At 48.9% G+C, this 26,969-nt stretch overlaps 1 protein-coding gene across 1 annotated transcript in view; it reads left to right on the top strand.

The window, feature by feature from the left end:
* The window catches only part of PSMD11 (proteasome 26S subunit, non-ATPase 11), a 413,573-nt gene that overhangs the window by 170,305 nt on the left and 216,299 nt on the right, over positions 1 to 26,969 (top strand). Inside the window, exon 8 of the mRNA XM_086923842.1 lies at positions 4,196 to 4,256. Within this exon, the coding sequence (XP_086779968.1) occupies positions 4,196 to 4,256 (61 nt within the window). The remainder of the gene's footprint in view (positions 1 to 4,195; positions 4,257 to 26,969) is intronic.

Here is a 26,969-nt window from a genome sequence, read left to right on the forward strand (position 1 = left end):
CACTTTTTGCTGAACTTCTGATGTGCTTTGACTGAGTGTGCCCTGGGCTCCTGCCAACCAGGTGCTCAGGGCCTGTGTTCCTTCCCTTAAAACTGTGTTGAAACTCAAACCCAATTGGCATCTCTGGCCACCTGTCAGCCCCTAGTAAATGGTACCCAGGGCATGGTGACCAGAGAAGACTCTTAAGTGTTACAGCACTTATTGTGCCACCCTTAGGGGTCCTGTACCCTGACGTCCACACACTGCCTTTGCAGACTGAGTGTCTAAGTACAGAACTAAACAAAGAGTCGACATGGCACACATCCCTGTGTGCTATGCCCACAAAACCCACTGCCCTGGCATTCCTCAGTCCCCCCCTCTAGCTGGGTGCCCTATGCCAGTGGTGTCGGCACAGGTGCATGAGCCCTGTGCCCCTACAGTACCCAGGGCCATTCCTCTGCACTATAAGTGCAGTGATGCCATCAAGAGTATATGGTGCTGGGAAGTTAACATTACGAACTCCACAGCACCATAATGGCTACACTGAAGACTGGCAAGTTTGATATCAAACTTCTCAGCACATTAAACCCACACTGATGCCAGTGGGGGATTTAATGTAAAATGCACTAAATTACAGGTAATTTATCCTTCCAGTCTTTGGGACCAAAGGTCAGCAAGGGGGTCAGGTGAGTACCAAAAGTGCACCACCAGCGGCACATGGGCGGCCAGGTGCAGAGGACTAAATCTGAATTCGGACAAATGCGCTTCAAAGGAGACTGGGGGTGCTTGAAGATACGCTGCTTTGGGGTCTATAGCAAGCACAGGGGGCCACAAAGCAGCACTAAACATACACCACCAACAGGCTGAGGTGGGACACCACCTATTAAGTTTTCCTGCTGGGTTTCCTACCCAAAGTGGGAGTGTAAATTGGGGGCTGCCATCTGCTGTTAGTAGCAGAGGCTGGGGGTTGCATTACAAAGGTGGCAAGCCTTAGGAACTTACCTCCCTGTGCTGATTCCAGGGGAGGAGGTGTGACACCTCTGCCCAGGATGTGCATTGTTCCGGGTCTCAGAGAGCAGTCTCTCTCGACACAGGGCCCAGAGACATGTCTGGTGGTGGCAGGCTGCCTACAGCCAGTCTGTGACAACACCAGGGTTGGTAGGTTTTCAGGGGCACCTCACAGGTGTCCTCTGACTACATGATACAATAAATCCCCACACTGGCATCAGAGTGGGTTTATTGGAAGGAGTGTTCAGAGAAGCCATCATGGTGCTGGAAAACTCAGGTTGTTGAGTTTTCAGCCTGTGTACTCTGTGGCTTTCCTCGCACTTACATTGTCTAAGAATGGCCTTACATATTGTTGGGGCATATCTGCTCATATAGCTATACCCACACCTGTGGTATAATGCACCCTACCATAGGGCTGCAATGCCTGTTGGAGGGTTGACTTACCTATACTTTAGGCAGTGCCAGTTGGCACGGCACGCAAGAAGTGTTCCATGTTGACTTAGTGGTCTTTGTCTGCACCAGGCCAAGCATACTGCAGTAGCAGTCTGCATGGCTAGGGTGAGTTTGTCCCTCTTCAGTCCCAATGTCCTAGCTACACAGGTACTATTTACTAGGGACTAACAGGGGGGCCGGAAAGGCCAATTATAGAATAGTTTTTAAGGGAAGAAGCACTGGCACAGGGAAACTGGCTGGCAGGGACCTTGAGCACTACAATCAAAACCACATCCAGTCCAGGCAAAAAGTTGGGGTTAACCATGTCAAAAGAGGCATTCTCTCACATTGTTCTACTGGACTTAAAGTAACTATGGGGCAGGGTCTAAGGCAGCACTAACAGGTCACATTGGTCGGCTCTGGGGCAGCTGGGTTCAGAGGCGTCTATCGGAAACAACCGTGCTGCAAGTGTAGACTCGGGGGTGAGGGGGCGGGTGCAGTCCAGTTGATCCCACAGAGGGAGCTTCAGGTCTTGAAGGTCTTGGGCATGCAGGGGCACCATCATTCCACTCTAACTCAGGCTGGAGGAGGGGGGAGGGGGCGGGGGGCTTGTGTGCAGTGGGGCTTTTTTTCTGGTGGGTTGCATTGCAGAAGACTTGTGGTTCTGTCCCTGCTGCAGGTGGCGACTGGGGGACCAATCTGGCTAAACCCAAGGGTGGGCTCGGCTCTTGAGGGTCTAAGGAGCATGTTGGCTTTGTCACCCTGTGGATTGCAGGTGCAGGGGTGCTCTGAGGTGTCCAGCGTGGTCAGTAAGGCTCACTCTGTCTTGGTAAGATCCACTGTGAACCGGCAGATGGTTTGCTGTGCTTGCAGGTGAGCAGCTCCTCTACTCCAATGGAGGTCTTTCCTGGTTGTTGAGGTGCTGGGCAGTCCAAGGGTTTGGGGAGGGTGTCCAGCTCTTGGCGAAGTAAGTCCAAACGATAGTCGAAGTGCAAGCAGCCTTGGAGGGTTTTGCACCACTCTTGGGTGCAGGTCTTAGATGCTCACTCTCTTCGGTCCTTCTTTCTTTCTCACTTCCCAGTAGTCTTATCTGATTTCCAGGTGTTGATGGGCCCCATACAGATAAATTTAGTGATGTTAGGGAGAGTAAAGGGTAATAGCAAATGGGCTCCTTACCCCCGTGGCCACTACACCCTCTAGATGACCACTTCCAGTGGGAAGTGGACCATCCTGTCCCAGAGTTTCTAATTCCACTGCACACAGATGGTGGGATCTCCCTGGTCTGGGGTAAGCCATGCTCCATATCAAAGACAGTGTGCTCTTTGAAGCTTCCTGCCTTGACACGCTAATTTCCTAGTTATCCTGCCAGAGCAGATATTGTTTCTGACCTTTGAGAGCTCACCTGCAGGTGTTTGGGGGGGGGTGGTGGTGAGGAGGAATTGAAAATAAACTTGTCAGGCTACACAGGACTAGTTGGCGAGCACACTACAGGGCTTGTAGGGTTCAGGGGTACCTCTAAGGTACTCTCTGGGTGCATGTAATAATAAATCCATCACCGGAATCCGTGTGGTTTCATTAATACGAGGTGGTTGAAACCAAACACCACAGATTTCAGTGAGGCAATAATGTAGCTGGTAAACTCGTTTTGACCAGTGCCCAGTACAGACCTTAAAATGGCTTCCCTGCTCATTTGTAATATCCAACTATGGGACTAGACATTACAGGGGCATATCTGCTCATGCTGGTATGTCCTCACGTGCTATAATACCCCCTGCCTTAGAGCTGAAATCCTGCTGTAGGGGGAAATTACGTATAGCCCATGGAGTGTCATGTCATGTTTTCAAACATGGTTTACACCATGTCATGCTGCCTGCAGTGGCAGTCTGTGTGGAATTTGTGTGTTTATTATCTTAGGGTGGCATAAGATGTACTTCAGCCATTAGGGGACCCTCTGTAGTAACCATGCCCTTGGTACCTGCAGTACCTATTACTAGGGACTTACAGGTGTGCTAAAGTCCTTAGCCAATTGTGAAAATATCAGACATCACTTTGTTTTAAGGAAGGAGCACTGGCACTGTGGTCTGGTTAGCAGGCCCCGGTGTTCTGTATGAGTCGAAAATAGGCATCTAGCAGCTAAAAAGAGGGCAACAAGTTGAGGGGCCACTGGAACATAAAAAGCAGTTTCCTATACTGTTTCACTGTCTTCAGTAGAGGATTGGTACCAGCCATCTTTGTTTTCTTAGCCATGTGTCTTTGAGGGTAAAGTTGATGTCCAGGATGAAATCCAAGTGCCTTGGTGCTGGGTAAAAAGTGGGGGGTTGAAGCTATATAGAGGGTTAGGTAATTGAGTCAAGGTTGTATATTTTCTGTGTTTTTATTCTCAGTAAATAGGAAATCTTTAATGGGATTGAGCTTCAGGTAGGTGCTGGATATCAAGTTCTTGCTAATGTTCAGGCAGTGTTTGAGGGGTTGAATGTCTGTAGAAGGGTAGACTTTCAGGGGGGGGGATCTTCAAGTTATAATCTTCTGGGACTTCGGAGATGCTCACATAAAGAAGCAATTTTAAATATTTAGCCTTTTATTGTATAATCCAATATCCACTTTTAGCTTAATTTTATGGAGTAGTATTTCTGTTTTATAGCAGTTAAAGATAATAGATCACATCTAATCCTTGTAGTTGACAGTGCCTCAATGCAATATTCTATGTCAAGACAGTGGTGATTATTCTAGACACTTTCCATTTATTGGTAGTAAATGTCAATTACACTTTTTACAGCCCAGAGGATGTGCAGACGTTGGTGAGTGGGAAGCTTGCCCTCCGGTATGCTGGAAGACAGGTATTTCACTTTTGAATTTGTGTACATTAATACTTGTGGGGTGTAAGGGTGAAACCTTACTAGCAAATTGATAGTGTTGTTTCATATATTTCCCTTTATATAAAAGGTGCATCACTGATGTAAAATTAGAGATCACTTCTATTTTCCTATTCTGCTCAATTACTTCGCTTAACCCGTTTTCTTTATCCTTTAAAGTCCTTTACCAAAAATTACTGCTGGTTGCTTCGAAATATAACATGAAAGTAATAATGACTACACAAAATCATTGGTCATACTGAAGATCTTGAGTTCACATCCAACTCACTTCCACCCTATTCTTTCATTGGATCAGGTCATTCAGAATTCCTGTTTACAGTAGCCAACTCTTGTCCAGTTCTGTGCACTTTTTAAAACATTTTTATGTTCTTTTTTTTGTTGTTGTAATAAACATGCCATGAAACAAGTGGTCAAGATCATAAAGGCTGTTATTCATGAGACCTAAAAAGCGACCAATATCGATCATCTGCCCAAATCTGATAGTTAGAATAGGCCTTTTAATATGTCCATGGGCACCCACTGGTGCTCTGGCCATATAATTTTAAATTGTCATTTGAAGTATCAAGATGCAAAACAGTTTAGTCACAGGAACCAAATCTTGACCAGTTTTTTTCTGACTATCCCTGCCCTCTTTTTAGGTCCCGGACTAGCTTCCCACGCAGTGGGAGGAGTCCGAGATTTTATGTTTGCAGTATGGGGGCTTGAACCCGCCCCTCTTCTCCATTGGCTGGCCTCGTAAATGCTGGCCAGCCATTGGAGGAGAGGGGCGTCACTCAGTTCTAGCCCCGTCTTGAGCAGATTCGGGGGCGTTTTTCTCTTTTTTTAAGCCCCGGCCCTTTTCTAGTGGTGGGCGTCTGTTCCCTCCCTTTCCGCCCCCTCCTCGTAGCCATTTCTGCCCTTGTTTTTTTTTATTTTTACAATCTGATCGCTTTCGCGATCCGTTGAAGTGCCGCTTTTTTTCTGCACCAATTCATTTTCCCCATCCATGTTTGTTTCATGTGTTGTGGAAGATCTTACCACTCACGGCTGTATCCTTTCAAGCAAACAGCTGTCCTAGGTAGAAATTGTAAGTTATGTTTGAGGATGTTACAATCTCCCCATACACCCAACATAGCTGTATGAGGTAAAATTATTCCACCATTTAGTGATTGGGTTGAGAATAATGGCTTGTTTTTCAAAGAAATAATGGCTTGTTGAAAGATTTTACTTTGTGTCGACCACAAGTCATGATGACTGACACCAACCATAATCTCACAATGCCCCAATATGCAACCACTACTTTAGATATTTTTTTTCCAGTAGTTTATTTGGTAGTTCAAGAAAAAGTTAAAATTCTTTCCCTGCTTCTGAGCACACTGTACGAGCTGTAAGGGAGATGGCAGGGAGAGAGGCCAAGGGGATGAATTTCTAAAATGGTATTGGGACAATTTTGTCTTATGGTCAATGTCCTAGTAAATCAAATAACTCTGCCTGCAATCGAAGCCCAAAGTAAAGCTTTGAAAAGCCGGATGCAATTCTAAACGCAGCTGCTGGATGGCAAAATAAGGATTATTGCACAGCATTAGAATTCAGAACAGAACAAGCTGCCACGTTTTTGTAAATAATAAACTGTGTATTACTCTCCCCATATTTGGTCTTAATCTCAGCAAAATCATGTGTAAGAACATTCTTATCTCTTGTGAAAGCAAGCTGGTTATGTAATCTGCACCATAGCAAAGAGTTTGGAACTCTGATAATATACTTCAGATTTGTGTGTTTTGGGCTTGAATGTATGGCCACTTTGGGTGCATCAAAGCTTTCTCCCAGTCTTTGTCCTGGAGTAAAACTAAATCAAATTTCCACCTCCTCCTCATTCCTGCAATATTGTGTACAATAAGGACATCAAGGCTAGACTGCAGCAAATGAATATAGGAACCAGGACTCCATCCTTCTTGTATTGACCAAAAGGTATTTTTCAGACCGATTAAGAAGATGCCTTTTGAAGAATTGATAATGGCCAGTGCTCAATAGCCCAAGGGGCAAAACAAGTTTTGGCTGCAAATTTATCTTGAGTAAAATGTACTGAAACATGCAACATGCAAAATGTAACCCTTGAGGCACAAGTATTTAATTTGAAAAGCACAACAGCCTGAATGCTTTATTTGCTTCAGATATTTACAGCTCAATACTCACCTGTGAAAAGGCTTGCCTGTATTTTTTTTTTTTTTTTGAAAACCTTTATTGAAAAATCAGGATATACATGCGCAAGCCCACAACCACCATGGCCGGCTGCAAAGACGATCAATAAAAACAGGAGAGTAGCATGCAATAGGCAAATAAACTAACAGGATACATCAAAGTATAGTATACGGACTGTGGGGTATGCGACATAGGATATGTGGTTTTCTTTTTTAAAATTTAGAAGAGAGGGGGCCGCAACAACCAGGACTACACACCTTACGTAAAGACATAGAAGAAGCAGGGGGGATAACCCCAGTGGTATTCGGTGGTGGGCTATACGTAAAGCAACTCTACAGTCAAGCGGCCGTAGCGTCAGAACCTAAACAGTAGCGACGATATAGAGGGCAACTTTACCAAGTCCGATCCCCGAAAGCCCACCCCTAAAAAGCGAGGAATAGAGAATCATGGAGATGCCAAGTATAGAAAAAGAACAAAGGTGTGAGACCCCGTGACGCCAGCCCCACTAAAGAGGAAGACCCTCCCAAAGCCGGAAAAGAGCGATAGGGACCATAGAACAAAACAAACTAAAAAAACAAACCCCCCCCGCACCCACCACCCTGCACCCCTGTAATGGCTACGGCCTAACCCACTAACAGTGTGCCTGTCGCCCCGGAACTGCCCCACAGTAGGGAATTGTAAAGAGTGGAGGAGGAGAGGAGCGGACCCGCTCCTGGGCACCCAGTGCCCCCTAGCCGGCAATTGACCATCTCAGAGCAAGGGGCAATCATTGAGCAACGTATACATAGTAAGGAAAACTACTAGCAGTGCGTGAGAATTAACACATCGTAATCAGGATTAATCGCAAGGCAGTACAGTTTACATTCCCAAAGCATTAAAACCCACTATAGTAGCAATAGCATGATGCATTACCCCCTGCAACCAAAAGCACAAGCAAGAATAGAAGCCAGCCTATAGCAGTCCCTCGGCCCTTCTCGTACGTGAAATTATGAGCACAGTACATGAACCAAGGCAGCAAGAACCAGGTCAGAGTAAAATATTCAGGAACAGAGTCAACTCAGCGCAGCATCAAGGAGGTCAACGTGTCGCGCAGCCCTCAAAGTAGTAGCACAGAGGACGGCGACCCGGAGGGGGGATAGTTATCCTTGTCCAGTCTTGCGTGAAATACCAGAGTCAGCGACAGTACCAATCTCCAGAAAGTGCGGCATGTGAAACCAGTCAGTGATACAGCCCTCCCAGACTCCATGGAACAAAGCAATACAGGAGAGCCCCAGTTCAATGTTAAAACACAGCAGGAACAGCGTAAAAGCAGTCAGCAGCAGGTCGTTGAGGAAGGATATTGCAGCCAGATCCAGAATAGCATGTCCAAAACGCCCGGTGCATCCAACCGCGTACATATGGTAAATCCGAAGACGCCGTGCTTTCGACCATCCAGCTGCGGTGAAAGGCGCCATCTTGAAACCTCCTGGCGCTGAAGACGGCGTCTCGCTGTACACAAGCGGGCTAGATGAACTCAATGGCTCCAACGCTAGGATCATGATATCCAACTTGCCCCCCAACAATAGGGCGCCCTGCACCAAGGTGTCACGGAGGGCAGCCAAAGATGCAAGTAGTGCGTCGAGGCGCAAACCAGTTCTGTATGTCCCGTGTGGTGCGGTCTCTTCCACCATAGTAGCACGGGCAAAGCGGGGGCACAGCTGGGCCGATACGGAGCTGGGGCGCGGGCTGTAAGGCGGCGAACAATGTAGTCCCCTCGGCAAGGCCATCAAGAGCAGTTCAAATGTGCCGCTGGAGTTAGTGCAGGTGGAGGGTGGCCCACAAGAAAATAGGGAGCCTGCCGCGACACTCGGAATATTAAGTAAATACCTGTCAGCGGAGTGTACACAATGTTGCACTGTCCGGGGACGCAGGGGCACAGGGAGAGTCCCGATCTTCGCTTAGAGTCAGGAGAATCACCGTCACACGCCCCCTTAGAGCTGATCGATCCCTCCAGGTCAGCAGCGGCCGCTGTTGTTTACTCGGGGTCCAGCCTCGCAAGATGGCCGAGTCCCCGGTCTTAGAGCTGCTGCGGGCCGCTGGAATCGCCGACGTTTTCTAGCCTCCAGAGGCAAGCACGGACCTCGGGATTGCACCCTCGATGGTCGGATACTTTCAGGACTCCGTACCCTCCGTCTTGCCGCGGCGGTGCGCGCAGGATGTACGTTCGTCAGGAGACGATGATCGGAGCCGAGGGACTAGGCGGCCATCGCGGTCGCCGGCTTGGCTCCTCCCGTTTTGAGGCTTGCCTGTATTAATGAAATTGTAGTTGGGTGGGTTGTATAAATGAAGTATGTCAAAAATCAAACACCTAAGGGTAATTCTTTAAAGCTTAATTGACCCAAGTTGCAGTTTAACATATAGGTGTTTACTAATTAAATATGAATCACACATGCCCAATGCTCCTCTGTGTAATATCAGGTGATAAAACTGTGATGCATGCTGTATAACAACCACAGGAAGAGAAAATTAAGAGATGTATTTTAAAAAAAATTGAAAAGTAGAGTGGAAGAAAAAAATTAAGACTTGAATTGGGTGTTCCTTTTGAAAATGCATAGCAGACTGTGAATATTGAGTCTCCTCAGTAATCTCTTTAATTCTGGCTGGAGTTCAGATCTTAGGTGTTTTTCTGTGCTGTAGGAAGGGCCTTTTTTGGTCTCGCCTGAGCCAGTGCATGCGTTGCGCTGGGGAGACATTTAGTAACTGTGTTTTCAAAGTGCTACCCAAAGGCTTTTGCCGGCCTCCAGCGTGCTGTTACGCACGCATGGACGTGCACAGGCCAATTGGCTTTCTGTAATGGGTCATTAAGTCTTACAGGGTGTGAATCCCCTCCCCTAGCCCCTCCCTTCTCCCACTCCCTCCTCATCCGCTTCTCTTATTACAAGCTTCCTGTGTCGTGCGGCCAATGCTTGTTGGATCCATTTCACAGGGAAGCAACTAATTGAAAGAAGGAAAGAGGTGGGCTGCTCGCACGCACCACTCACGGGTTTGTTTCTTTTTGTTTAAGCACTATACAAGAGTGCATGTGTTCTTCAGCTTTCGCCCTCGCTTTCTTCTCCCCCTCCGTATTTCTCTTGTCTCCCTCTGCTTTTCTCCCCATGCTGCTGTCTCATTTATTTTTGGTTAAGTACTCCACAAGTGTATGTTTTCTCAATTTATCTCTGCTGTGTGCTACTCCCCCTAGTGTTTTCCTCTCGCCCATGTGATTGTCGCCTCACCCTGCTCTCTGTGCTTCTCTCCATTGCCTGTATATTTGTGTTTTTCCTAACTTCCTCCGTGTGCAGCTTTTCCCTCCCTACCCCCCCCCCCCCCCTCATAGCGTCCTTCTGTTATGCTCCACCCACACCTTTGGTCCTTTTTAGGTCGAGCCTGGCGTTCGCAGCGCGAAGCGCTGTCGCCAGCGAGCTCTATTGTTAGGGACTTGCCTCGGAAGTGGGACAGGAGATGGGCACGCGCAGAGCTTTTGGCGATTTGCGCAGGTGGTACGCGCACGTACAGCCACGCGCCGTGCACATCTCCTGTCCCACTTCCGAGGCAAGTCAGCCTCCTGCATTAGCATCATTGTAATGCTCTCTCACGGAGACAGACAGACACTACCCACCACCCGCTCCCCCCAGCAGCCTAGACAAGCAAGTGGTGAACGCGTACACAAACACACACGCGTTACCTGGCACACGCGGGGCTTCCCTCACTCATGGGAGCCCTGCACTTGCATCGACAGCCTCAGCCGCCACTACTGACCCAGGGCTTCTTACTTCTACAGCCACCGTGGGGCTCTCCCTCTGGCATGGGAGCCCCGCGTCACCACTGCTACTCTGGGCCAGCCACTCCGTGGGCGCGGGCTTTCCGCATAAGGTGGAAGTCCCACCCCACGACAGGTGTGACGCTCCCGAACATAAGGTTTTAGCGCTGAATCGGGCCGGCAGAGGTGATACCTTCACTTATAGCATAATGAGGGGTAGGCTCCCTCATTGATTACAGGATCCCTTTCCCTTGTTTTTGTACTCGTTTACACTATTTGGGCAAAGATTTCCCTTCAGAGTGGGGTCAGCTTGACACCCACGTACAGCAATCCCGAACGCACATAAATACCTTGTTGCTCATGGATCGCAATTACAAGGGGAGCAGAACTGGCCTCATTTAGAAATTACAGGGCGCGGTAAAGTCTGCACCCCTGGATTTCCCTTACTTTAAATACTGGTAGGTCAAACCTGGTGACATTTAACAGGTGAAAAGACCCCATTTGAGATGGAGAAACTCTTCTTTAGAGATAAATATCGCGCCTGGCAGATTCCAAAGCAGATGAATTTGAATTTAAAATTATTTATATAACGCACGTTCACCAGCGGATTCATGGCGCTGCAACTGACAGATATCAGAGCGGGAGTGGCAGAAACTAAGTTAAGAAGGAATCAGGACTGCTGGTAGACTAATTAAAAAATTTAGAAAACAAATGAGCTTTGAGCTGTTTCCGGAATTGCGCATAGAGAGTTAAAGCTCTAAGCTCTGGAGGCAGGGAATTCCAAAAGAGTGGAGCAAGGGTCGCAAATTTCGATCCTCCCCATTTCTTCCTCCGGAACCGCGGGACTGTGAGAAGGGATTGAGTGGATGAACGCAGTTCCCTAGTAGGAACATAGGGGATGATCTCAGATGAGATAAAAGCCGGTGCCGTGCCCAGTCGTGCTTGGAAGGTGATAGAGGCAAGCTTAAACTGGACACGTTCACGGACTGGGAGCCAATGTAGAGACTTAAGGAGGGGAGTGACGTGGTGGGACTTTGGTAATTTAAACACCAGGCGCGCCGCCTGGTTCTGGATTCAGATGCTGTGTGTATCACATAATCAACTTAGTGAGGGCTGGTCGCACTAAACCTAGCACTGCCAGAACCACATCCTTATGGCTTATGATTGCAGAATTATAGTGTTTTGAAGATTCATGAAATTCACAAGTCCTCCTCCTCCTCCACCCCAAACACACTGAAACCCCCCCACCCCCGCGCTTGTTAATATTACTGGGTGACCCTAGAACAATTGAGGTTCCTGCCATCAAAAAATGTTGCTCAAAGCCATCTGTTGTCGACATGCAGACTCCAGCTAGCGTACTATCCTTGAGTGCCAACAGACCTCCCTTGCCGACAGGAACTATGCCCAGTGACCCCTCTCCTCAGCTCCACTGCTCAGTTCCCCTGTGCACCAGAGTTCCAGGTACATCGAACCGGGCCCGTTTCCTCGTAGCCCCCTCTCCCAGTGACTCGGTATCTCAGTTCGCTTTTGCGAGATACATTAGCAAGTTCTAAGCACACCGCTACAGCACTGACTCGTACCAGCTGAGCTATCTTCCTTGGCCCTGAGCAGCAGCTGGCTGTCGCGCAGAGTCACTGCCTCTTCGCTGCTCCGCCCCGGACCCTTCATTGGCTGGGCTGCAATTGATGCATCTGATAGCAAGCCCCAGGCTTAGAGAGCGCCACTCAGTGCGGGGCGGGTGGAAGGGGCAGGGTGGGCAGGCAACAGCATGCCTTGTACAGTGTGCGAAGTATGGACCCGTGCCTGCAGCAGAGAGCGCCTCCTGCGCACCTCCATGTTTGTAAGCCCTCGCCACTGATGTTGTAACCACACAGCCCCCAAATAAGCCGCCTTAGAAATATTCATTACATGCAGCATCTCTGATGGGCAGGAAGATGGTAGGAGTAGATTTCTACAAGTCCTGACCCAAGTGATTGGCGAATTAATTGATTCAGCACATCCCTTAAGAAACACGGCGGCGTCCTCAATCTGCCAAGAAAAAAGGACTCTATCAGACTTGATACCTGAGGAGATCCCAAGAGTATAATATACAAAGGGTTAGCTGTCTCTATTCCAGGCACTGCTGTCTTTCAGAGCCGATTCAGAAAAGGGGGTGGTGATGAACAGAGTGTCTGAATTAAGCAGACCACTCTTACCCAGTCCAAAGATCAGGGCTTGATCCATCACTGTTTTTTAGCTCACTGCACCATCACAGCTCAGAACCTGGCTACATGCAAATTAGTCCTACCCTGGCCCAGTGCATCATGGGAACAGGGCAGACCAAACTACCAGTTTGGTCTGCCCTGTTCCCATGATGCACTGGGCCAGGGACAGACTAATTTGCATATAGCCAGGTTCTGAGCTGGGATGGTGCAGTGAGCTAAATAACGGTGATGGATCAAGCCCTGATCTTTGGACTGGGTAAGAGTGGTCTGCTTAATTCAGACACTCTGTTCATCACCACCCCCTTTTCTGAATCGTTTTTGGCCACTATAGGTGTGGCAGGGTATACTCAGACATGAGTCCCTTGCTCACTGCACCATCAGGATTCAAGCAAGCCGGGCCGACGACGGCTGAAATGCCAGAAACCGGTCCCCGGAAGCTTGTCTCCTTTCTGGTGAAGAATTGGCTTGGTAGTTTGGTCTGCCCTGTTCCCATGATGCACTGGGCCAGGGACAGACTAATTTGCATATAGCCAGGTTCTGAGCTGGGATGGTGCAGTGAGCTAAATAACGGTGATGGATCAAGCCCTGATCTTTGGACTGGGTAAGAGTGGTCTGCTTATTTGACACTCTGTTCATCACCACCCCCTTTTCTGAATCGTCTTTCAGAGCAGCATCTGGTACGTAAAGATTTTTTACTTTATTTCGTGCGGTATTATTTTTAACAAGAGTTTTATATAGTGCAAACTTGACCCCAATCGGGTATCGGAGCGCTTTACATAACACCTGTTGCATTACATGAGAACACATTCATTTTTGTCAGGCATTGGGAGATTAAGTGATTAAACCAGAATCACAGGATGTTCCGCGTCATTGCTGTGACTCGAACCCAGTTCCCCAGATTCGAGGTCGACCACCCTAGCCGTAAGGCCAACGCCTTTCCCCATGAACTTAGCTGTTATATGCTTGATAAATTGCACCCTTTTGTTCCTGCTCTGCGGCCATACGCCAGCCAGGAGTCAGTCTGGATGATATACCGACTGTCTCGCTATAAAGGAACAAGACCTATTGCATTGCCCTCCTTGAACCCCATATTTAAGCACGTGATTTTTCTCCTTTTGCATCCTCCAGTTTTAGGGATTGTGACCCTCGCTTTAGAACAAGAAGCAGCACACATATACTATTTACACACAGAACAAACAAGGAGCACATAAACTAGTTACACACAGGACGAGTAACAGCACAAACACACAAACCCTCACTAGGTAGACCTAGAATAGCAGAAGACACACCAACTCACACTAGGTGCATACAGAACAGCAGCACAAACACACACACTAGGTGCACATAGAATAGCAGCACCGAGACACCAACTCCCACTATGTGCACAGAAAAGAGCAGCACAGACACACAACACTTAGTATACATAGTAGTGATAGTGGCACCGCCCCCTGTTCCTACAGCATACACATCGGCGCCAGACCTCCAGTCGCTGTTACTCACATTGTCCAGTGCTGCCGCTAGAGCCCATGCTGTCTCTGAGCAGGCCTCCCTCTCGAACGGTTGCTTGAGGGGGAGGCTTGAGCTTGGGAGCGGTAGCAGGTTTAGAACTCGGTGCTGAATGACCCTATAATCCAGACCAGTGATCGTGCAAAGGTCTGGTAGGTAGAACGAGGCGCTACGCAGAGCGCCAGGAGTTGCTAGCACCTGCTGGGACCCAGATATGGTCACACATGTTTTTCGAGCATGTATACATTCTATGATACTTTACACTGATTGTGATCAGCCACACAACCCCACACCCTCTGCCCCACACCCTCTGCCCCACACCCTCTGCCCCACACCCTCTGCCCCACACCCTCTGCCCCACACCCTCTGCCCCACACCCTCTGCCCCACACCCTCTGCCCCACACCCTCTGCCCCACACCCTCTGCCCCCACACCCTCTGCCCCCACACCCTCTGCCCCCACACCCTCTGCCCCCACACCCTCTGCCCCCACACCCTCTGCCCCCACACCCTCTGCCCCCACACCCTCTGCCCCCACACCCTCTGCCCCCACTCCCTCTGCCCCCACACCCTCTGCCCCCACACCCTCTGCCCCCACACCCTCTGCCCCCACACCCTCTGCCCCCACACTATATCGCCCTCACATCATCAATCTGTGAAACCATTCAACAACTGGTTCAAATATGTTCTCTCAATGTTTCAAGCTTTATTACAAATGTCACAAAAAGATGTTAATATTTCACTTCTGTTCTTGGATTTTCGTCACAATAAAATACACTGAACATAATCTTCACAAAAGTTATTTACAAAAGTTTAATCTATTGCCATTATAAATTACAATAACGTTTATAAAAAAATAAGCCATTGTTAGTTGTAATATCAATACATCTAAGTCACACAAATACAACACATATTGCATTACAAATGCTATAGGTGTCACATTTACGAAAGTTATAACTATTGACATTGTAAATGACAAAGCTATTAATTTCGCTATTTTCAAAACCAACACATAAATAAAAAAAATTGTCATTTACAATACCAATAGCTCAAACTTTCCCAATGCAAGACCTATTGCATTGCAAATGCTTGTTGTAAATGTAATTGACGCTTTGGCACCAGAAAATAGAATTTTTTTTATTTACCAACACAAGTCGTGTCCGCCAGATAGGATCGACAAATGAAAAAGTAAAGAAAATGGCACATGAATAATTCCGCTGGCATGCACATGCGCCTCCCCACCACAGAGCGCGTCTCGCAGCTTGTTTTAAACTTTCAACACGCGCTGGTTATATCCAGCAGTCCGGTTCATTCCACAGCTTCGAGTCTGGATATTTTTCATCTCAAAATTGTCCAGCTCTGTCCTTCATTTCCTATGCATGCATAACTCCCTGCGTAGCCAGGAGCAACGTATGACCACCCGCTCATTTTCCCCAGGCCCCCTAGAAATATCTGATGGCTAAAAGCTTTTGTGCCCATTCAGCCAACAAATTGTTGGAATAGCAACTAATAGATGAAAGAACTTGTCAGCATCGGTAAAATATGTATGACCTTGAAGCTGCTCATTGAAATTCTAGTACAGTTAACTGATTTATCTAAATTCGATTTTTTTCGCCTTAATTAAACACACGTTTTCTATTATATAGAAGTGCGTTTGCTTAAAACTACTAAAATCATTGTAAGATTTACTTCTTCAAATGAGCGCACTCTGGTCTGGGGAAGTCATAGGGGAAGGGCCAGATCATATTTGATTTTATTATTATTCCTTTATGTTCACGTTTCAAAATGAGGTGCGGGTGGTCAGCCAGAGCGAGTGATTCACCAGGCAATCCCTGCAAATGAACAGGCTTCTGGATCGAGGGATTTAGGTACTAAAAAATATGACTCAGTGCATGTTTCACATCATTTTAGGCACAGATATTTTACAACCACGTCTGCTTTACCAAACATTACATTTGATGTTTGCAGGCGCCTCATTTGAGCCAGTGGTTTCCGGTGTTCGGCACTGTACTTCATTGTTACCACCGGCACTTATCACAGTCTGCCCTGGTGGAGTTGTGTGTAATTTAGAGATAATCACAACCGCTATTTAGTAATTCTAATGACTAATGCATGCCCCCCTAATGCATTCTTATAGCTTTTGAGGCCTGGAATAGTCTGTGGGCCTTACTTATGAAGCCCTTACAACACTTTTGCGCTGCCGTTGTCACTTTTCGTTACGCAGTTGCGGCGAAACAATGCACCACTTTGTGCCATATTTACAAGATGAGTATCTAGGCAGATGTGTCATCTTGTAAAGCCTGCGCCACATTACACCTGTATCGGGAATAATGTATGCAGGGTGGCGTTACCATGTAAACCAAGCATTGGCACAGCCAATAGGTCTCGCCTTGGGGACCTTATAAGTGTTTAGCCATGTAACAGGTGATGTTGTTGCACAAAGGATATTGTGCTGCATAACTAAATACTTATGAGGTCCCATAAGCGAGACCCATTGGCTATGCCAATGCTTGTTTGACATGGTCACCTGCTCTTCCTTTTTTTAGGTCTCGCCTGAGCCAGTGCATGCGCTGCTCTGGCAAGATTTTTAGTAAGGGGACTTCAAAAAGCGGACCACATGCTTTTTGTGTGGTCTAAAGCGCAAGGTTACGTGCACTGTTACGCGCACAGGCGCCATCTGGCTTTCCTCTCATGGCTCATTTAGTGTATCGCTCGCTGTCACTCTTACTGCGCATCCACATCGCACACCACTTGCCAGGCGTGCCTCCTTGTTTGGTATGTTTTACGCCCAACATTTACCTCTCGTCTCCGTCTTGTTCTTAAATCCTCTTTCCCTAGCAGAGTTTGGTTTGTTTTCTGCCAACCACCGTCGTGGCTTAACATGCTACTTCTCCCCCAACCACCCTGCAGGGCTACTGCTCCGTCGCCCTTGCCCCGCTTGAGTCTAATATATATTCCACCCTCGGCAGACTGCTGCTTGGTTCAGCTCTCCTAGCCTCCTGGTCCCACCCTCCAAACCTTTCGAGGCTCGGCCACTTTCCCCCAGTCTGCCTGCTGTGCTGAAGTTACTCTGCCCCACGCCCTGAGCTGAGCGCTTTGTTTACCTTTCCAAATGAATATTTGTTTATCATGCAGCATGAATATGGAGTTTTGTGTAAGTCTTCGACAGCAGTGAATTCTGCTGCGCATTTGGACTTCACAATATACTGTACGCTTACTTCCTATATACACGCTCCTCTGCAGTAGACCGATTTTGGCGTTTGCAAATATATGAAATTACTGCACATTACTGCACATCACTAAACGTGTTGACCAGTGGTGAATACGTTTATCGGAAACCGAACGTGAAACGTCCACTTAAGCATGTGCGCGCTTAGCTGTGCGTAGAGTGCACTGATTGTAAATCAGGCTCAGGTTGTCTCCGAACGTTTCTCGCTTTGCGTGCGAATATATGTATTTAGGAGTTTACATTGTACGGCAAGTCATCAAAACAAGGTAGGATTGCGGCTGCAGAGGTAGTAAAAGCTCTTACAGCCTGAGGGGTCCAAAACCTAGGGTGAACTAGGCAGTCTGAAATCACTCACCATGATGGTGTTAAACTAATACACAAGCACAGTTGCTATTACTAACAGTCTTCTCAGGACCTGGCTTCCCTGGCGTATACAAGTTTTTTGTTTGCAGTTTTCTCTTGCGCAAACTAGACCTGAAGGTATTTCAGCGTTCGAGGTATGTGGGCTGCTGAATTCATATCTGTGCATAGATCGCCGCCTAGTGTTGGGTCCGGATGATTGCACCTTGTTGTCCTGGGAGAGTCTTCGAAGTATCACGAGATAGGTGGCTCCTCCCCTGGACTACAGTGCGCATGGGCATCGACTCCATCCCCAGATTGTTTTTTTCCGCCATTGGGTTCGGATCCCGCATGTCGGAATCGATAGATATTAACTTCACTTTGCTTAAGACCAAAAGGTCTTTAGGACTTGCGTCGGTATTGTCTTTCGTTCGGGTTCGTAAGTTCTCGGCTCCGAACCGCCATTACTCTTCCGCGTGCTTTCGCCGCGGAGGGGCCTACTCGACGCTCCAGACTCTTCATCCATTATGGAACGAAGTCCATTCAAGCGATGCCCGGTGTGTGCCTTGAAGTACCCACATATCGATGTACACCCGGTGTGTAACAAGTGCTTGTCACCGGACCACGACGAGGCCAAGTGTATGGCCTGTTACAAATTCCGGTCCAAGAAAACGCTCAAGCTCCGTCGAGCTGCGCGCCTGGAGGCCCAGCGAGCAGCCCCACCACCTACGGACATCTTCGATGCTGGGGATGTCTAGGACGACGATATCCAGGAGATCATGGAATCTAACCCCGCGTCGGAGGTCGAGGACGACTACGACCCGGAGGACGAGGATTTCGATGAAGTCGTCGAGGAGGTAGGGGACGACGACGGGGCCCTTGCCACTGTAGAGGATAGCTCGGACGAGGAGCTTCCTCAGACTGACTCCGGGGCCGTCCAAACTCATGAGGCCCAGGTCGAGGGATCGCCTTCGGGCCTTACCCGAGACCTTGATGTACGTTCCACGGCTCCGCCTTCCGGCCCGGCCACGGACATGGATACAGAATCACTCCCGGTACCTCCAACACCGAAAGTGAAACAAACGGTCTCGAAGCCAGAAAAATCGAAACCGAAAGTGCAGGTCGCACTGGTCGGGTCGTAGACTTCGGAGGCCTCGGCGCCGAAGAAATCAAAGATGTCCGTCGAGCCGAAGAGCCATGTCAAAATGGCCGACCCGAAGGCCACTGCATCGAAGCCTGAGGCTAAGCTGTCCGACACAGCCGCATCGGCGCCGAAGACGGTCGACACCGCCAAGGGTCGACTCGAAGGCAAAAAAATGGTCAACGACCCCAAAAGGTCCACTCTCGATCCAAAGAAGCGGCAGGACGACCCGAGGTCCCTCTCTGCCTCGCCGAGTGCGTCGACTCCGAAGAGTGCTTCCTCGGTCTCCGCTCCAAAGCTAGTCGCTAAAGACTCTGTCGAACCGGCGCGTCCATCCGCCTCGTTCACTAAAAAGGTTACGGAGTCCCTGCAACGAATCAGGGAAGGGGACGCAGTAGTCGAGCCGAAGGACCCTGTGCCGCCCAAGCCTCTGGAGAAACCGGCGAAGGCGCCTACGCCGATACTTTTCACCTTGCCGCCTAAGACGGCGCCGAAGGCTTTCGCAGCTAAACCAAGGGCCGCCGTGCCCGAGAAGGTGTCTTCGACGCCGAAACAGTCGTTGGTGGTCCCCGGCCCACGGCACCCACCACTTGCAGAGGAGGAGCCTCAGGAGCATTTTATCGACGCCAACACGGGCAGACTTTCCCTCCTAAAAAGAAAAATCACCCCTGAACCACTATTGGAGTCATACAAGATTCCACTTAAAAGGAAGATGGACTCTGCTGGTACTCCTGCCTTGGTGGAGCCCATTTCGCCACAGGCTCAAGAACTCTCGCCCACTCATTCCAATGTCGAGGCAGGTGAAGGCGACGACTAGGATGAGTACAGCTATCCCATCTACACAGACCCAGAGGATGTGACTGAACCATGGTCTGCTAGTGGCGATCCAGGGGACCCGCATTCTGGACAGGAGCCTCAGCTTTTCTCAGCCAAAACTTCCCCCACTGAGGACTCTGCGGCCTTCAATGCCCTCCTTGAGAGGGCAGCAGCCAATCACAACGTCCAGCTCCATGCTGACCCAGTGGACGTCGACTTCCTCTTTGACACCTTTTCGGTCTCTGAAAAGACTGTAAAGACTCTGCCAATGCTGAAGGGTGTTTTGAAGCACGCAGCTGAGGTGTTCAAAGAGCCCACCCGGGCCAGGGTCATCAACCCAAGAATTGACAAGAAATACAGGGCAGCGCCCACTGATCCAACTTATATCAAGGGACAGTTGCCTCTGGATTCCCTGGTTGTCTCCAATGCCTGCAAAAGAGCCAACTCACAGACTACGGGTGATGCTCCTCCCCCAGACAAGGAATCAAAAGTCTTTGAGGCTTCAGGGAAAATGGTGGCAGCGCAGGCAGCCAATATGTGGCGTATATCCAACACGCAGGCGCTACTGGCAATTTATGACAGGGCACGCTATGATACTCTAGAGACCCTTTTACAGCATTTGCCAGATCAGTACAAGGAACTAGCAGAAATGTTGATACAGGAGGGGAAGCTTATCTCCAATGCTTCCTATAAAGAGCGCGCTAGGCGTGTCTGACACCGCCGCACGCGCTATTAACACTAGCGTTATGCTTCGTAGACATGCATGGCTAAGGATATCTGGGTTCAACCCGGACATTCAAACTACCATCTTGAACCAAACGGTCAACCCTGATCACCTGTTTGGCCCTGAGGTTGATACCACCCTTGAAAAGATGAAGGACACTGACACCGCAAAATCGGGTGCCTTGCAATCCCAGAAGTTTCGGAGTGGGTCCTTTCGTCGCTCCAATACTAGGGGCACCTCAAGGGGTCAACTCTCGCAGTCAGCGCAGTTCTACAAAAGCAACACCCAAACTTCATATTCCAACAAGGGTAGAGGTGGTTACCGCAGTAACAACACCAAGGGCAGAGGACGTGGCAACAACAGTTCCAGGTCCTCCACCGCCAACTAACAGTGACGCCTTGTCGCTGCCCCCCCGACCACGCAACACCGGTCGGGGGGAGACTCCAGCAGTTCCTGCCCGTGTGGAAGTCCATCACCACGGACCGGTGGGTCAGGACACTTGTCCAATTCGGTTATTGTCTGGAGCTCACATCCACTCCACCCAACATACTCCCAAAGCACCGTCCTATGTTCGGCGAGCACTTGCACTTATTGCAGCAGGAGGTTGCAGTCATGCTGCAAAAAGGGGCAATAGAGCTCGTGCCCTTGCCAGAAAGGGGTACGGGAGTTTACTCCCTGTACTTTCTTATTCCAAAGAAGGACGGATCCCTCAGACCCATCCTGGATCTCAGGCCCCTCAACTTTTACATCCTATCGGAGCATTTCCACATGCTCACACTGCAGCAGGTTCTCCCACTGCTTCAGCAGGGGGACTTCCTGGCAACTCTGGACCTGAAGGATGCCTACTTCCACATTCCACTACATCCTTCACACAGAAAATACCTCAGGTTCACCATACTAGACCAGCACTACCAGTTCAAGGTTTTGCCTTTTGGGGTCACCACGGCACCCAGGGTTTTCACAAAGTGCCTGGCGATGGTGGCGGCACATCTCAGACGTCAAAACATTCACGTCTACCCCTATCTGGACGACTGGCTCATTCAGGCGAAGTCAGCCCAGCAGTGTGCCGACCACGTGTCCCACACCATTCACCTTCTGCACGATCTGGGTTTCTCACTGAATTACCCAAAGTCCCATCTCCAGCCCGCCCACATACGGCAGAATCTGGATGCGTCTATAGATACTCTGGCGGCCACAGCACAGCTGAATTCAGTGAGAGTCAACAACATTCAGTCGCTGATCCACAGATTCAGACCTCAACACTCGCTTCCAGCGAGGGTGTTCATGCAGTTGATGGCCTCCTGCATCTCCATTGTCCCGCACGCGAGACTACATATGCGTCCGCTTCAAGAGTGCTTAGCACGTCAGTGGACTCAGGCTCACAACCAGTTGACAGACCTAGTGTTGGTGAGCGGTCGGGCGTACAACTCTCTGCATTGGTGGAATCCACAAAACCTTTGCAAGGGCCGACCGTTTCAGGAGCCTGTGCCACAGATTATCCTGACGACGGACGCTTCTCTCCAGGGATGGGGAGCGCATGTACTCCAATACACTGTGCAGGGACTATGGACGCAGCAACAGGGGAAGATGCACATCCATGTTCTGGAACTGATGGCAATCTTCATGGCACTGAAGGCCTTCAAAGTACATCTATGCAACAAGGTCGTGTTGATCCGGACGGACAACATGACGGCAATGTACTACATTCAGAAGCAGGGAGGCACGCACTCTCCGCAGCTGTCTCATCTGGCTCAGAGCATGTGGAAGTGGGCCATTCAGAGGAACATCTTCCTCATGGCAGAGCATGTCCCAGGCAAAGACAATCAGATGGCGGACCTGCTCAGCAGGCACAGCCACCAAATGCACGAGTGGGAGATACATCCATCAGTACTCCAGCCGTACTTCCAAAGGTGGGGTCATCCAGAGATCGACCTGTTCGCCACTCAGGAGAACGCAAAATGCCAAAGCTTCGCCGCCAGATTCCCACACCGGCTGTCGCAGGGCAATGCGATATGGATGAACTGGTCAGGCAAATTTGCGTACGCTTTTCCCCCAGCACCACTGATACCGCTGGTGGCACGCAAACTCAGGCAACACTCGATGACTCTCATCCTGGTTGCTCCAACATGGGCTCGCCAGCCATGGTACACCACGTTTCTGGAATTGTCCGTGGTACCACATCAAAGGCTACGTCTCACCCCCAGCCTTCTGACGCAGAGCCATGGCGACATTCAGCACCCAGATCCGCAACAGCTCAACCTGGCGATCTGGCTCCTGAAGTCCTAGAGTTTGGCTACCTAAACCTACCTCCCAATTGCATGGACGTCATTCGGGAGGCAAGGAAGCCTACTACTAGAGCCTGCTACGCGACAAAATGGAAGCGGTTTGCCATTTATTGTGCGAACCACAACATTAACCCGCTTGATGCTTCCCTTCAAGACATCATCTGTTACCTGTTCCATCTGTACAAGTGTAATCTGGCCTATACTTCCATTCGCATTCATCTGTCTGCGATGGCCGCGTATCTCCAAAATAGACAACACCTTTCGCTATTCAAGGTGCCGGCCATCAAAGCTTTTTTGGAAGGCCTCAAACGAGTTATTCCGCCACGGACTCCACCAGCTCCTGAGTGGAACCTCAATGTGGTTCTTACCAGACTGATGGGTCCTCCCTTTGAACCACAGCATTCCTGCGAGATTCAGTTCTTGACGTGGAAAGTGGCTTTCCTCGTAGCAATTACATCGCTACGGAGGGTCAGTGAATTGCAAGCCCTCACAATCCAAGAGCCATTTATCCAAATTCATTCCAACAGGGTGGTGCTCCGCACTAACCCTAAGTTCCTGCCCAAGGTTGTGTCTCAGTTCCACATCAACCAAACAATCGAATTACCTGTTTTCTTTCAAAATCCTGAGTCACTGGCGGAGTGGATGCTCCACACCCTTGACGTTAAGCGGGCCCTATTGTATTACATTGATAGGACCAAGGATTTTAGAAAGACTAAGCAACTCTTTGTCGCCTTTGCGCCACACCACAAAGGTAACCCTATTTCCAAGGCTGGTATTGCTCTGTGGATTGTTAAATGTATCCAGATCTGCTATGCAAAAGCAAAACGCACTCTTACCATTCCGCCAAGAGCCCACTCCACCAGGAAGTTGGGGGCCTCTATGGCCTTCCTTGGAAACATTCCCTTAGAGGACATATGTAGAGCAGCAACGTGGTCTACCACACACACATTTACTAAACATTACTGTGTTGATGTGCACTCCAAACAGCAGGCATCTGTAGGGCAGGCTGTTCTCAAAACACTTTTCCAAACTGCTGCAGCTGGCACGAGCGGCCACCGTTAATGGAGGGACTGCTATGTATTCTATGCACAGATATGAATTCAGCAGCCCACATGCCGCGAACTGAATATGCTACTTACTAGTATGCATCTGTTCTTGGCATGTAGGGCTGCTGACATTCATATCGCCCGCCCTCCTCCCCGGCGCCTGTAGCAGCTGCAGTATTCACATATTTACTCATAGCATGGTCATCATTCACTGAGTTTCACTCCATCTTGGTCACAATGGCTAAAAACAATCTGGGGATGGAGTCGATGCCCATGCGCACTGTAGTCCAGGGGAGGAGCCACCTATCTCGTGATACTTCGAAGACTCTCCCAGGAAAACAAGGTGCAATCATCCGGACCCAACACTAGGCGGCGATCTATGCACAGATGTGAATGTCAGCAGCCCTACATTCCAAGAACAGATGCATACTAGTAAGTAGCATATTCAGCTTTACATAAGCACCAGTTACATTACACAAGGAAACATTAATTTTTGTAGTAAGCATGGTGAGATCAAGTGATTTACCCAAAACCCAAGATGTTGCACTGACGCGTTCCCCAGGGTAAAAGCCGGCAGCTCTGGTCCTTACACCACATCCTCTCTACATGTAAGGTTGTTGTAATTTATGTGGTATCCGCCATAATAGTGAACTTTGAGCCATTTATCATTTGTGTCGCAGATGGGCACAAACTCAGCCCATACCTCTAGCGTAGATTAGAAGTCCACACAGCGAGCAAATATGTACTTTCTGTGGTTCTAGACTTCAGGGCCTCGTTCATCACATCCTTATCACGTCATTATGACCATGAAATGTTGACCTGTGTGCAGTGTCCTCGTTACACAGGCGTTTACTGAGTAATAAAATATAATGACACACGTTACTCTAGGTAGCATGGCTACATCACAAACAGGTAGGTGCCTACTCATGCGCAGTTGCATCTTTGCCAAAGACACTCATTACTTCAAAGAAGGTCACATTGACAAAAGCAAGAGGCCTGGCTTTTTTATTGTGAAAAGCTTCTGGATGTTGTACGCAGAATACATTGTGTAAGGTAGCTGTGTGCAGGGAACAGTTTTGTAAAAGAGGCTGAGCAATTAACACCGAAAGAATAGGAGATGTTTGGTAAGAGTTTGAGAGTGAAGCAGGTTTAGTGGAAGAGCAAAAAAAAAACAAGCATTGGCATAGCCAATAGGTCTCGGCTTTGGAACCATCTAAGTGGTTAGCCATGCAACAGTTGATGTTGTTGCACCAAGGATATTGTGCTGCATAACTAAACACTTATAAGGTCCCAAAAGCGAGACCTATTGGCTTTGTCAATACTTGTTTACCCTGGTATTTATTGTGATTTCAACTGGAAGTGCACTGGGTACCTGCCAACCAGATGCTCAGTGCCAGACCTTTAGTACCCCTCTGTATGACCAGAGTAAATAATAACCCTGGTACCTATGGCCTGAGGTACTAAGGAGGGACCCTAAGGGCTGCAGCACAAATTGTGCCACCTTTCAAGACTCCTCACCCAAGTCATGCAAAACTGCAGTTGCAGGCTGCGTGGTTTTGTGCAGTCCAAAGTGAAAACTCAACATGGCACACATCCCTGTGTGCCATGTCCCCTACTACTGCATGTAATATTTGTTAGTCACCCCTATTACATATGAAGACTTATATGCATGAGCAGATATGCCCCTGTGCTGGTCAGTTCCATTACTGCCAGTGCAAGTGATTATGGAAGCCATTTCAAAAGCATGTGCTCGACACTGGTGAAAATGAGTTCCCCAGCTACAGGATGGCTTCACTGAAGAGGGGGATGTTTTTTATCAAACATCTCGTACTAATAAACGCACACTGATTCCATTGTTGGATTTATTAATACTTGTACACAGAGGGCGCCTTAGAGGTGCCCCTGAAAACTTACCAGCTACTGGCGTGGTGACTGATTGGTGTTCGCCAGCCTGTCACCAGAGACTAGTTTTTGACCCCCCAAGGGTGAGGGTCTTTACTCTCAGGAGGTCAGAAACAAAGCATGCTTGGGCAGAAGGAGTTCACACCCCTTCCCATAGGATGACTTACAAATTAGCATTTGAAGGTAGGGGGCTTCAAAGAGCCCACCACCTTTGGTATGCAAGTCTGGTTCCGTCGAAGTAGAGGATGCTGCCCTCCCTTTGTCCATAGCCTTTTGATACCTGGACACGTAGGAAAATTAGCTAGACAGATAGGCATGTCCACCCTCCGGCTAGTACCACCGGGTTATGCCCACTTCCCACAGGAAATGGTCATACAGGTGTCATAGTGAACCGAGGGGTTAGTATCCCTTTGGTTACCAACTTACACTCTCCTAATACACTTAAATCTAGCATTTAGGGGGAGCCAATGGCACCAGAAAAACAGATCTGCTGACAAACTAGTACACTGAAGAGCCACAAAAGCCAAGATGAAAGAAGAGCAACTGACTTGGTACCAGACCCGCCAGACGTCTGCTGTTCCCTGTGGAATTCCGCCAAAGATGTCTCGTCCTGAAAGCTGTTGCCTCCAAAGTCTGGGAGGACTGCCTGCCTTCAGTAAATATTCAAGGACTCCCTTGGAGCAGCAGAGCTGCTCTCCTGCAACCTGCAGACACCCCAAGAAGAACCGCTAGGACACCGAAACTACCAAAACCCAATACCGCCAAGCATCACTGCACCGGAGCCCCCCAGCCCGACTTGAAGTAGGCCAAGTGGGTCATCATGGTTCCCCAGCCATCGAGATAGTGTCCACTTTGGTTTCACCTCTTGTGAACTCCCCGACGCTGCCTGCAGCCTCTTGAGTGCAGGCTCACTCAACCACGAGTGCTCCCTGGCGAAACACGACACCTCAGAGGTCCACCGGTGTCCCCATGGCCCAAAGCATTGCAAGACTTGAACCCACTGGTGGGTTCAGCCTGACTGGCCTCCCAATCTGAACCTACAGCCTCTGTTCGCAAAGACCGATCCCCATTGACTAATATTGGGCACCGACAACTGTTTTGCACCGCTGCACTTGACTCTCTAGAGGCACTGGAGATGACCTGCTGGTGCTGCCTTTGACCTTGCCCCATACTCTCCTTCAGTCCAGGAGGTTGGTCGCATAAGTCGCTGCAGAGAACTTGTATGCTGTATTTGTTTTTCCTCCTATAGGATACCATTACAGCCTCTGCAAAATGCACTTTTTTAAAAAAAAAAAGGGTTTCTCTTCAAAAACATACTTACCTGATCAAATTGATTCTGGTGCCTAAACATATATAACGATATGTTACTTCTACAAATTGGTGTGCATCTCCTTGAGTTGTGTGCATCATTTATTGACTACTTATTTCTATTTGTAGATGTCGAACGCTCCTCTCTGATAAGCCTAAGGCTGCTCGACCACACTACCCCCTAGAAGAGCACCTTTGGATTGCTAAAGCAAGCCCCTGTCC

The sequence above is a fragment of the Lissotriton vulgaris genome, chromosome 5 (genome assembly GCF_964263255.1).
Source record: "Lissotriton vulgaris chromosome 5, aLisVul1.2, whole genome shotgun sequence".
Lineage (NCBI taxonomy): Eukaryota > Metazoa > Chordata > Amphibia > Caudata > Salamandridae > Lissotriton > Lissotriton vulgaris.